The 12142-nt window shown below is 41.8% G+C and overlaps 1 protein-coding gene across 1 annotated transcript in view; it reads right to left on the bottom strand.

Moving 5' to 3' along the window:
• Positions 1–272: 272 nt before the first annotated feature.
• GORASP2 (golgi reassembly stacking protein 2) overlaps positions 273–12142 on the bottom strand; it is a 34441-nt gene continuing 22571 nt past the window's right edge. Inside the window, exons 6-10 of the mRNA XM_042949090.1 lie at positions 10117–10249; positions 7927–8050; positions 4198–4284; positions 3017–3127; positions 273–1409 (exon numbers count right to left, since the gene is read on the bottom strand). Of these exons, the coding sequence (XP_042805024.1) occupies positions 1069–1409; positions 3017–3127; positions 4198–4284; positions 7927–8050; positions 10117–10249 (796 nt within the window). The 3' untranslated portion in view covers positions 273–1068. The remainder of the gene's footprint in view (positions 1410–3016; positions 3128–4197; positions 4285–7926; positions 8051–10116; positions 10250–12142) is intronic.

Genomic DNA, 12142 nt, shown 5'->3' with positions numbered 1-12142 from the left:
AATTACACGTGCTGGGCCCTTAGCAACATTCATGCTACTACCAGGTCAATAACTGATGAACCTCTTTTGTCTTATTTAAAAAACAGATACAATATGCATTTAATTTCATTCAATAAATCAATTCCACTTAACTTACCATCTCTTAGAAAACTTGGGAGAGAGCCAACAAAAGACATGAAAAATTACATTAAAGATGTGTGACATACTTGAGAGTAACAAGTGCATACATGGCAATTAGGAGTTGTCATTTAAATGCACCACAAGAAGAAAAATAAAATTACTGTAATTTATTGCTGAATCTATGCTTGTCCAGTATAGCTATAATATTAGAAGTAGCCACAAAGTGCCACCTTCTGGTTTAAAACTGTGCAGCATTTCCTTTATTTCTTTTTAAATGCCATTTGATGGTGGACGTATAAAGCAACAGCAGCAGTTACAAAATGTTGTCTGAGTAATTCTGAGAGCTCTAAACAAAGATCTGTGAATAGGCTGCATAAAAAGATGTCCAATTCATAGTGCACACTGTGTAACTTTAACAAACATCTTCAGTTGGAATTTTCGTGTAAACCTTTAGAGATTGACTCACAGAAACCAAAAGTAAAATATCTGTTCCTTTCACAATTTAAGTGAGGTGGTCGGCATTCTCAAAAACGACTTACAAAATACAAGAAATGTTGCATGTGAGTACTAGGCATAAAATATTTCATTTTCTTACAGGAGGAGCAGCAGGGGGACAGGGAGCCTCGTGGATGCCCTGTCACCTTTCCCAAAGATGTGTACCCCCACGAATGGCAGTGGAAACCTGGCAGCAAGCCACTCTTAAATTCTTTTTGGTTGTTTTTAAAATACAAGCACTTTCTGACATTTCCCTCCCAGCCTATGAGCCCCACCCCGACTTGGCAGGATACAAGCCCACGTCCTCTTCCTTAGTTTTCCCCTTAGAATTATTTACAGGATGCCTACAGATACGGTACAAACTAGTATGAAATTAATGAGAGTTTGCATTTCCAGACACGCTCCTGTGGTTAGACAAAGCCCACCACACCAATTCCGAAGACCGGTTCAAAGTTAAGGTGACTCGGAGGCACTTGCATCCGTAACTGCAGAAGCAGGCTTCTCGCCGGCTGGGCTGGATTCGCAGACTCTGTCCTCAACAGTGGTGGGGGCCTTGGGAGTGGGGGGCGTCACATCCGCGGTGGGTGCGGAGGCAGAGTCTGCCTTTGCAGTGGTCGTGACAGGGTCAGAGGGTGGGCTCCCGGTGGGTGTGAGGGAGGGTAACAGCTCCCCTGAGCTCGCTGCAGAAGACACCTCTGGAACCAAAGGGAATGACGGGAGGAACTCGGATGGCATGGGGAGAGGTGCAATGCCAGGTAAGTTTCGGGGAGGCAAGGAAGGAAGAGGTGGCAAACCTAGGACAAAAACGGCACAGATCATACATCCTCCCGGCACTGAAAGAGCAGCTGTCATCATCACGTGACTGTTTTTATTTGCATTTCATTAGGGAAACTGAAGCCAAGGAGAGACACCACAAATCGCAACTTCTGCTTATCCTCAGGTGGAGGCCAGGACAGTTAGGGTTAAATATCCAATCCAAGACCAGCTGGCCAGAAGGAAAGGTTCCCGCCTTCCAGACTCCACAACCTCCATGTGACTCAGCCAGTTCAGAGAAGAAATGATTCTCCCCGTTAGGACAGGCAGAAGCCCACCTGGCAAGCAATGCGGCCACACTAGTGTTGGACGTAACTCCCCTTCAGTCAGGCAAGCCCCCAGCTGAGTCAGAGGGGCCCTCTGGACAGAAACAGGAAGAGGAGACGGGCCGGCCTGGGGAGGGAGGCGCTTGTCCTGTAGCCTCCTCCCTTAGCCTCACCTCACCGTAAGCACTCAGCCTCTGTTCAAGCCCTCTGATTGACTGGTAACCATTACGCTTGGTGGGCTCAATGTGAGGATTTCAAAATGGAGAATGAAGGAAAAGAGCGTTGCTTTTTTAAGAAACAAAGGAACGGCAGAAGGTACGATATATTCAGAGCAACCACCGGGCTGGTGAAAACCTCAATGCTCTTAGGGTCTGTCTGTTAAGTGGAGGAAAGGGCGGATGAAGCCAAGAATACAGGGCACAATAGAAAAAACAAAAGGAGTGGTAAGACAGGGTAAACATGAGGGTTTACTAGTCTTCCTTTTTTTTTTTAAACTACTGGGCGGAAAGTAAATGCGTCCATGAGGACAGGTGATGAATACATACAGATGGGGACGGCACAACGGGGACACCTACGACCGAGACAGAAACACGACCGTGCACACTCCCTGACATCACCAAGGGGCCTAGCCACTGAAATGAGCAACTAGCAGTCGCCTTGACATGCGGTCCTCTCAAAGTTGAAGGAGAGCTGGGTAATCATTAACTGGAAGAACAGACTTGTGGGCCACTCTGCTGCTTCATTTTCATCAGGGCATAAAATCTGAGCGTAAATACTTGGAGTATCTGCCAGCTTAACTATGCGTAGCTAAAGTCTCTCTCAGTTTTTATCATAAAAACATCTATTAGTAACAGAGAATACGTATCAAATAACAACAAACCCAGCCAGCTGAGCAAGGGTGACAGTTTCACAGCCCACGTTTCTGGTCTTGGCTACTCAAAACAAACACCGCTGGTGGCAGCTACCCAAACACGAGGAGTCCATTCACTTGCGCTGGGTGAATGCACACCTTCCGTCCAGTTCACTCAAAGCAGCACCACACTGCTGTTCTTTATTTCTACAACTGGCCTTTCTGGTATCTGGGCTGTCAGGGTGCAAGGAGAGGAAAATGGAAGAGAGGCGGCCAAGTAGAGGAGAATCACAAAAATATTCTTCCTCTTTCTTAAGCTTTTTAAATAAAAAAAATAATATTTATTTGAAGCAACTGAAATTTGTTCAACTGACCTGCCCTTTCCAGAAAAAACTGCAATAGAGGATCTGCCTTCCTGGGTAAAAGCTTTTTATTTAGACAGAGTCCTAGGAAGGCAAGATGGGCCACATACCCGCGTTCACCAGTTCTGGTAAGCTGACGCCTGGCATGACGTGTGGTGTAGGGAGGTTGAGGTTGGGGAGGGCGGGCAGGTTAGGTAGTCCTGCTGGTAAAGGCATCAGACCTAAAGAGAAGGCAGAGAGCAAATGATAAAACCACTTCCTCCGGGGAAAACATTCAATCCTCATGTTTTGAAAAAAATACTACCCACTTCAAATTGAGAACACCAGAAGTCCACTTACTGTGGGGCAGTTCTGTATCATAACATTCACAAAACAACAAAGCTCACTATGTGAAATGTCTTTCTGTACCTAAGTGATTAGATGGCTAAGTAGGTAAGGCTTAAAAGACACTCGAGTACCTCCAAACCCAAGAGCAAGAACGATGATGGCCTGAGTGTCGCGGGGAAGAGCTGATTTGTGTCAGCAAGTACGGTAGTAAACGGAATTAAATTTCTCTTTGAATGGCTGAGGTTCACAATCCTTCTGGCTTTTTAATTTTTTTCTGAAATAATTTCAGACTTACAGTTGCAAAAGTAGTTTATATAACTATAATATATATATATATATACCTTTCATATATATATATATATACCTTTCACTCAAATTCCCCACATGTCAACATTTTACCACATTTCTTTACCACTCTGTGTGTGTCTGTGTACACACTTGGTTAATCACTAAATATGTGTGTGCAATGACATCTTCAGTCATACAGTTAAAGGCTCTCATGATGCAAGTATATTTGATCCCTGAAATAATAGTGTTACTGCTAATAACACCGTTATCCCTGAAATAAGATTGTTATCTGATGGGTAAAGAAACTTGGTCTTCACTGGGAACAGTAAGAAATAAACACAAATCTAACTTCATGTTAAAGCTTCTAAAGAAGCTAATATGGAATGCTCTCTTTCAGCACAGAACTTTTGCATATTCCTTCTTCCTGCCTCACGCTGCACTGGAGGCATAGCTGGCTGAGGACAAGGAGCCTGGGGCTCAGAAGTTAACAGCTGGTGACTGACAGCTCACTGCTACTTCCTCTCATTTATCACAAAGTTATAGCAAAGATAAAATGAGATGAAAAGACATAAAAAGTGACCACAGAGGTATACGGTTTTTCCCACTGTTTTTTTAAGGTGCACAATATTACTAATGCTATTATCACTACATACATCTCCAGTCTCCTGCTGCTTACCTGGTAATGTAGTAGCTGGATTCATTGGTGGCACAGAAGTAAGGGACTGGCTTACTTGTGGTGGCAATAATGGTACTGTTGGTACACCTAAAACAAAAACACGATCTTAAACAAAATTTCTAACAAATTCAGCTGACAAAGAACGAAGACACTTTATTAGGACAGTCTTCAGACCCCTTCCCTCACCACCACGGTAGGGTCTTCATTCCGTGGGACTCATTCAGGCCCGGCTTCTGGCTGCTTCACCGACTGTCTTAGCTGATCTACATACTCTGCCTGTGGCCTTTAACAAAGACTGTTAGCAGAGTCTCGGCTAAGAGGGCGGGAGGCTCTGCAAACCCACCCCAGCTAAGCTCACTGGACAAGAATTTTATACCTGACATAAGCCTAGATTAGAAAACTGTTTTACAAATTCAGAAATGAGACTCGAGGATTCTAGTCAATCTCTACGGGGCTCCTGAACTAGAATGCCCCATAAACCTAGGGCTGCTGGCTGGGGGGGGGGGGGGGGGGGGGCGCATGTGCCCTTTGAAACCATGAATGCTGGTCTGTGAAAGGGGAGAAGATGCAGGTGGCCTGGAAGAGACAAGAGAGCATGTGGGCCTCCAGAGATGGAGAGAACGACCTGGCTTCCTGAATTTCCATTTCCTTTTGATCTACAGGCTCTGTGACACTCCTCTGAAGTCTTTTTACTGATGTTATTAGCTTGAGAAGGTTATGTTCTTCAAGTGCAAGTAACTCTTAGGATTCTACACAATAAAGGTTATCTATTAATGTCTACCACCTACTCATGCTAGAGGCTTTGCTGTTATCCAAACAATAGTGCACATGGAGTCCAGATTTTCTTACAGAAATGTGCTTAAATATGGTAGCAGGAATGAACTGTGCCTAAAAGCATGAAGCAACCCTTTTCATAGAATTACTTTTTCATGTATTTACTTTTCTGCAGAAATTGGAGGCATGTAAAAGAAGAAGAGGGTTCTTTGCTTCCATCAGATTCTCATGAAAGTTGGTTGACTACTACGTTTGTTCATTAATTCCAGCTTTTTGGGGGCACCTACGGTATCTATATATATGTTAGACATTGTTCTAGGCACTGAGGCACTCTACAACATGAAGAAATTAGAAATCACTACCTTCAGGATATATTCTAATAATGGACAGGAGAAGGGACACAGAGATTGAACAAGTAAAATAACCAACATGCAAAATGGTGGGAGTTCTCTGCAGAAAACTCAAGCAGGGGAGGGGACAAGAAATGTGAGGCATGAGGGAGGGTAGCAAAAAGGTCACACTGATTAATGCTATTTCAAAACGATATATTCATTTTCTAAAATTTCATAATCCAAAAATTTTCAAATCTATACAGGAGTTTTCTTTTTTAAAGATACTTTTAATGTTTCTACAGTTACTGCTTGGGCTACTTTGCAGCAAATTACTTAAAAGCAAAGATGGGTAAGTAAATGCCTAACAAAAAGTGGGTTCTCACATGTCACACTGCAAGAATACTCAATTTTTTAATTGATTTATTCAGAGTGAAAATGTTGATTTCAGTCTCTTCTGAGTATTGCTTTATTTACATTTCTATCTTTTAATGTTCAAGAAGCCATTTCTCCACAGCGTAATAAGGCCAGGGATCCCAGCACATGCTTTTAAGATAACACAAGTGTAACCATAATGTAGTGAGGGAAGATATGGTCTGCTCCCGTGGCAGTTACACCAACCCACCTTTACTAAGTCTATTCAGGAATAAACTAGGGGACCATCTGATGGAATGTAAGGAAAAAACCCACAATATAAAAACAAGATGCCAACACTGCTCAAGTGAAATAAACTTTAAATTGGATCCCAACTGGATCTATGACTTGATATTGATGACATTAATATTTAATTTCATCTAGGCAATGTTCTAAAACTGGATTGTGATGATGACTGCACAACTTCATAAATTTACTAAAAATCATTGAGATGTATGCATACAGTGAGTTAATCTTATGGTATGCAAATTATATTGTAAAAAAGCTGGGGAAAAAAACAAGCAAATGGTAGGGGGTAGAGAGGTATATCACCATATTGAAAACTGGTGAAGCTGGGTGTTGGGGGTTCACAGTACCATACCATCTATTTTAGACTGTTTGAAATTTTTAATTATAAAAAGTTGAAATTTTAACATTCATTTATTTTTGAAAGGTGGGGGAGAGGGAGGGAGGGAGGGAGGGAGGGAGGGAGGGGGAGGGGGAGGGAGAGAGAGAGAGAGAGAGAGAGAGAGAGAGAGAGAGAGAGAGAATCCCAAGCAGTTTCTGTGCCATTAGCATGGAGCCTGATGCAGGGCTTGACCCCATGAACCATGAGATCATGGCCTGAGCCGAAATCAAGAGTTGGCTGCCCAATCAACTGTGCCACCCAGGTGCCCCCAAAAATTGAAATTTTAAATATTATCTAGAAAAACACATCTTTGGGAAATAAAACGAAGACTCTGAAAAGGGCTGGGATTTGAACCAAAGGGACCAATTGCAGAAATAAACTGTTGAACTTAACTGCATCTTGGTGAATACATTCTAAGTCCGTTCCAGAACAGAGCCAAGTATGAACAAAATTTGAACACAAATATTAAAAGGAGCTCAAGAATAAAAGGTATTAATGAAATACAACTAAACTATGTCAGTATTTCTTTTGCTTCCTCAGTATTTAATTAAATAATATACTCTTGGTATTATCAAGAAACAAAACCAGAAAACAGGAGATTTTTAAAAAGGCAAGAGAAAAGTAAACTCTACCAACCTAACCAAGCTAAGATCTATGTCATGTGATGAAGCAGTCTCACATCTAGGAATATAACCAAGAAAAATGAAGACATAGGTCCATGTAAAAACCTGTACACAAATGTTCTTGGCAGCATTATTCATAACAGCCAAAAAAGTAGAAACCACCTCAATGTCCCTCAACTGATTAATGGATAAACAAAATGTGGCATGTCCATACAAAAGAACATTATCTAGCCGTTAGAAAGGAAGTATTAATATATGATACAACATGAAGGAACCTTGAGAGCATTATTCTATGTGAAAGAAGCCAGTCACAGAAACCATGCATACTGCATGAAATGTCTATATTAGGAAAATCCACAGAAAGAAAGATTAGGAATTGTCTAGGCCCGAGGGGCTGGGGAAAAACAGTAAATGACAGACACAGGGTATAGGGTTTCTTCTGGCGTAATGAAATGTTCTAAAATTGACTGACATGACGGTTGCACAACTTTGCACAAATATGCTGAAAAAAATCCCACTGAATTGTATACTTTCAAAGGGTGAATTGTATGGTATGTAAATTATATCTCAATAAAGCTGCTGGAATAAAAACTGAAACAAAAAATGACTCTATTAGGTAGAACGAGAAATACAGAAAAGGAGGAAGACATGTATGTGTCCCCTGAGCAAGACTGAACCCTCTAGGAAGAGAACGTTATCCTGCTCACTTCTGTTATCTCCAGTGTTTACTATCCAGGGGATACTGCAAACATTTGTTGAGGAAATAGAGCAAACAGAATTTAAAGGTACAGTCCTGACTCTACAACTTGTCTAAAATACACTGAGAAGTGGTTTAAATGCAGGACATATCTACAGTTTTCAAAGTACACTGGCATTAATTTTTAAAATCTATGGCTTGAGGCAGAAAAGAAGATCATGTAAAACAAAGTAAGTTGAAAAGAGAATAGATTTTTCTGCTCACCTGTACTGAGAACATTACTGACAGCTGGTGGAGTTGAGCTAATAGAAAGTCCAGACAGTCCCTGTTCAATTTCTGTAGTTCCTGGCGGTGACAAAGATGGAGGATTAACTGAGGACAGCTGGACCTGCCAAAAAAAAAAGAAAGAAAAACCACTCAGGTTTATTTCAAAGAAAATATATACACTGTCTCTCACGGGTCCTACATATATCGCTTTTTTTGTTTGTTTTGGTTTTTATTTAAATTCCAGTTAGTATACAGTGTAATATTAAATTTCAGGTGTACAATATAGTCATTTAACACTTCCATACAACATCTGGTGCTCATCACAAGTGCACGCCTTAAACCCCATCACCTACTTAACCCATCCTCCCACCCTTCTCCCCTCTGGTTACTGTCAGTTCTCTGTAGTTAAGAGTCTGTTTCTTGGTTTGCCTTTTTCCCTTTGCTCATTTGTTTTGTTTCTAACAGGTACCTTTTTTAATCATACTAGCTGTCAACGTTTTCACCTGGCACTTCTGCCTTCAGACACTCCTTCCTATTTTTGTTACATGTCAAGGACCACGTGCTATAAACATCTTCCCGTCCGGTCACTTCCAGTCTCTTGACACGTGGCATCTCCCCCATTACACACACTGTTCTAGCTACTCCCACCCTAGGAGGAGATTCTACTTTTTCCTCCTTCACAGATGCCCAAAACTCATTTTACTCCACCTTGAAAACACTGCTTTTCTCTTCTCTGAGTTCTCAGCCAGTTGTAACTTTCATTGTTCCCGGATGAAGTCAGCTCAAAGTCTTAATGCGGAATGGAGTCCTTAAAAGTTTCTCAAGATGTCTAACCCTTCAGTCCACCTCATCTTTTCTCATCAATGAATGAATGTGGCAGCCAGACCCCCACCTTCTGGGGTGGGGGAGGGATAAGTCTATATGGAGTCTATGGATGGGTGGATGGGTGGTTTCATCTCTGGATACTCCAACTTCCGCCAGCTCCAGTGCCCTCTAGCCCTTTTCCCTAGCTGCCATTTCACCTCTGGTCTTCCAGACTGCCCACAGAGGCTTATCTGGGGCAGAAACCACAGATGAGGGGCAGCAGATTAACATGTAACTACATGGGCTCTGGCTGTCAGCCAATGGCAGGGGTGGGGAGTGAGGAAAGGTTACACTTCCCTGTAGCATTTTTTCTACTTTCTTTAGAACTGATGCTAGTGGTGGCAGCCCTTTCTTTCTTTATAGCTGTAGCATTTTCCTTCTGGATGTTTGGTTTTTATTTTGTCATGCAGACTGTCCTTGGAGGCTTTCATAGAAAGCATGCTAAAAGCCTGTAAGCCTGGGGCGCCTAGGTGACTCAGCTGGTTAAGAGTCCAAGTCTTGTGGTTGCGGTCATGACTGGGGTCTGTACTGACAGTGTGGAGACTGCTTGGGATTCTCTCTCCCTCTCTCTCTGCCCCTTCCCCACTCTCGCACTCACACTCTCAAAATAGATAAATAAACATTAAAAAAATAAATAAAAAATAAAAGCCTGTTAAGCCTGTACAAATACCTTATCCTTAAAAAGTCTTACTTTGATCTTGTAAGCATCCCCACACAGCATCTTGCTTTGTTTCTAGTTCAGTTTCTTGAAAGATTAAGCACCAGCTATCATTACCACCTTACCACCATTTGCCCTCCATCCTGTGACTTGATCTCTGCCCGCTGCTAGTCTCTGAAAGTGTCCTAGCCCAGGACATGTGTTTGTCACTCCTTCTCTAACCTGACTTCTCTTAATTTTTCTTGATGCTTTGTCCTCCCTTTGGATTTCTGTCTTCCCTTTGGACTTCCTCTGTTGGATCCCTGTTCTTTCCTGGATCCCCTTTCTGCCCATCCATTTAAATATTAGGAATGTTCAAGATTCTAACCTCAGTCCTCTGATCCACCAGGCCCAATCCCTCAATAATTTTTATCGCTGCTCATTAGGTTAAATTACCCTCTCTTTGCTGATGATTCCCAAATCTGTATGTCTAGTCTTGTCCTCGTTCCTGAAATCCAGATCCACAGGCTATCTATCTGGATATCCTACAGGAATTTCAAATTCAACATGGCCAACACTTAACTCCTCTCTTACCCTATCTCCATTACTGCTACTACCACACACACTGACACTTGACTCGTTTTAGTGAAAACTTTATACATCATCAGGTAGTAAAATTATCTCACCTCTGTAAATCCATCTTTAAGAGGAGTAATAGGTGTACCAGTCATCTGTCCAGGAAGAGAAATTTTCTTCCCTTCTTCAAATGGGCGTGTTGGTATTCGATGCAAATAACCATATCCAATGCCACATCCTAGGCTGTGAAAATATTTTTATTTCTTAAAGTTATTGTTATCAATCACAGCTTGCATTTCACTGAGGTTTGGAAATACAAAACCAAATTCCCATTCTTTTAAGTGTCATCCTATCAGAGGCCTCTTCTGACCACCCTTTAAAAAACAGCACCCCCCTTCACCAGACACTACCCTTACAGCTCCTTTATTTTTCTTCAAGCATTTATCCTCATCTGACACACTGCACATTTATTTATCTGCTGTCTCCCCCAATAAAATGTTAAGGTCCTTAAGAGCAGAGACCTCGTTTTGTTTACTGCCATAACAGTTCCTGACACATGGCAGACACTCAATAATTATTTGCTGAATGAATGACATACGGCCCTTTCCACCAAAGAGCTCCAAGTACTTCTGCCCGATGATGTCATTTACACAGTCCCTAGTTCTATTTCAGAGCCTGACACAAATCAATCCAAGTTAATCCAGAGTCCTAATTTATCCTCTCATTGCCACCAGAGGCATCTTTCTAGTAAGACATGATCACACTGCTTTTCAGTCTGCTGGCCTCCCAATATTCCTTTTCTCTTCTTCCCTTTGCAGAATTTCTTCTCCGCATTGTTGGCAGTGCTGGTGGGACTGTCAATCAGGGAGCCTAGTCCAACCCAAGCAGTGGCTCATAACCAAAGCCAGGCCAATCCACCTTTCTTTGCCCATGGCTGCAAATCTTGGGAGTGACAGAAAACAAAAACAGCTTCATCTCTTCAGTAGAATACTAATGAAAACTGCCAATTAGTCCTTCCTCTCTAAATCCCTAGCAGTGCTGAATTCTGTCCTTCCCACATCTGATTCTTTAAGCTGTTTCTTTGATTATCTGAGCAACTCCACAGCAATAAACCCATGTCTACTTAGGACAACGACAGTTAGTTTCTACTGTTTGGAACCAACAAACCCCCACTGGTACAGTATTTCTCAGTCCCACTACCCAAGGTATATCCAAATTCCTGACTGTGGGATTTAAGGCCCTTCACAATCAGATTCCAACTTAGGTTTCCATCATTATTACTTTTATTTCTTAAACTACTTGATACTTTCTGAGAAGTCCATGCACAGATATCTCTGCCTCTCCCCCGCCAATGCATCTTTTGTTTCTGTGTTTGAGCCCCCAACAAAAGCCGGGAGAGCAAGCAGTGGCCAACTTCCGCTCTTCCTAAGCCAAATCTGACTTTGCAATGATGCTTCTTATTACAAAATTACCTCTTCCTTTGCTTACTTTTCGTCCCTTCTACCATCAAATCTGTAATTATCACTAAACTAGATCTCAGATTTAGAGGAAGAAAGATTAAATAATTTAGACTGACTGATCATAGCCTATCAGACATAGGTGCATTTTAAAACAAGGTGATTAATCAAAATAAGTGGTTGCAGAGAAAGCACTGAGGCCACAGTGAGCCCCTCTGCAAACTTACGGATAGCCCGAGACTGAAACTAAGAGAAATACGCCGGAACAAATGAAATTTGGTCAGTCTCTGAGGAAGGAATGAAACCCACGGGTACATATCTGCCAGATGAGGGCAAACTAAAAATGGTCTATATGCACCTGTCTAAAGCAATGGCTGATCAATGATACTAAACCATGTCACAAAGAAAAATGTCTTCCACAGAAAAGGAATAGTTGCCAGAGTCTAGAAAAGAAGGCTCCAAGAATGAGAATGTAGCAGTATTTAGTCTGCAGAATTAAACATTAAAGAATTAGTGATGTTCTTTGCTATTGGACTCCACCATGATTCCATGCTTACCGAGTACTCTTGTGATGCTAATCCGACCTGAGTATTCTAATTGGAGAAGAGACGCTTTTCTATTATAAACTAAAAGCCATTCTAATAAATACATCAGCTTCTCTACAAATTTAGTTTATATG

The sequence above is a fragment of the Panthera leo genome, chromosome C1 (assembly GCF_018350215.1).
Source record: "Panthera leo isolate Ple1 chromosome C1, P.leo_Ple1_pat1.1, whole genome shotgun sequence".
NCBI lineage: Eukaryota > Metazoa > Chordata > Mammalia > Carnivora > Felidae > Panthera > Panthera leo.
Note: the sequence above shows the minus strand (reverse complement) of the source record. Positions and strands in the feature narration are given on the sequence as shown.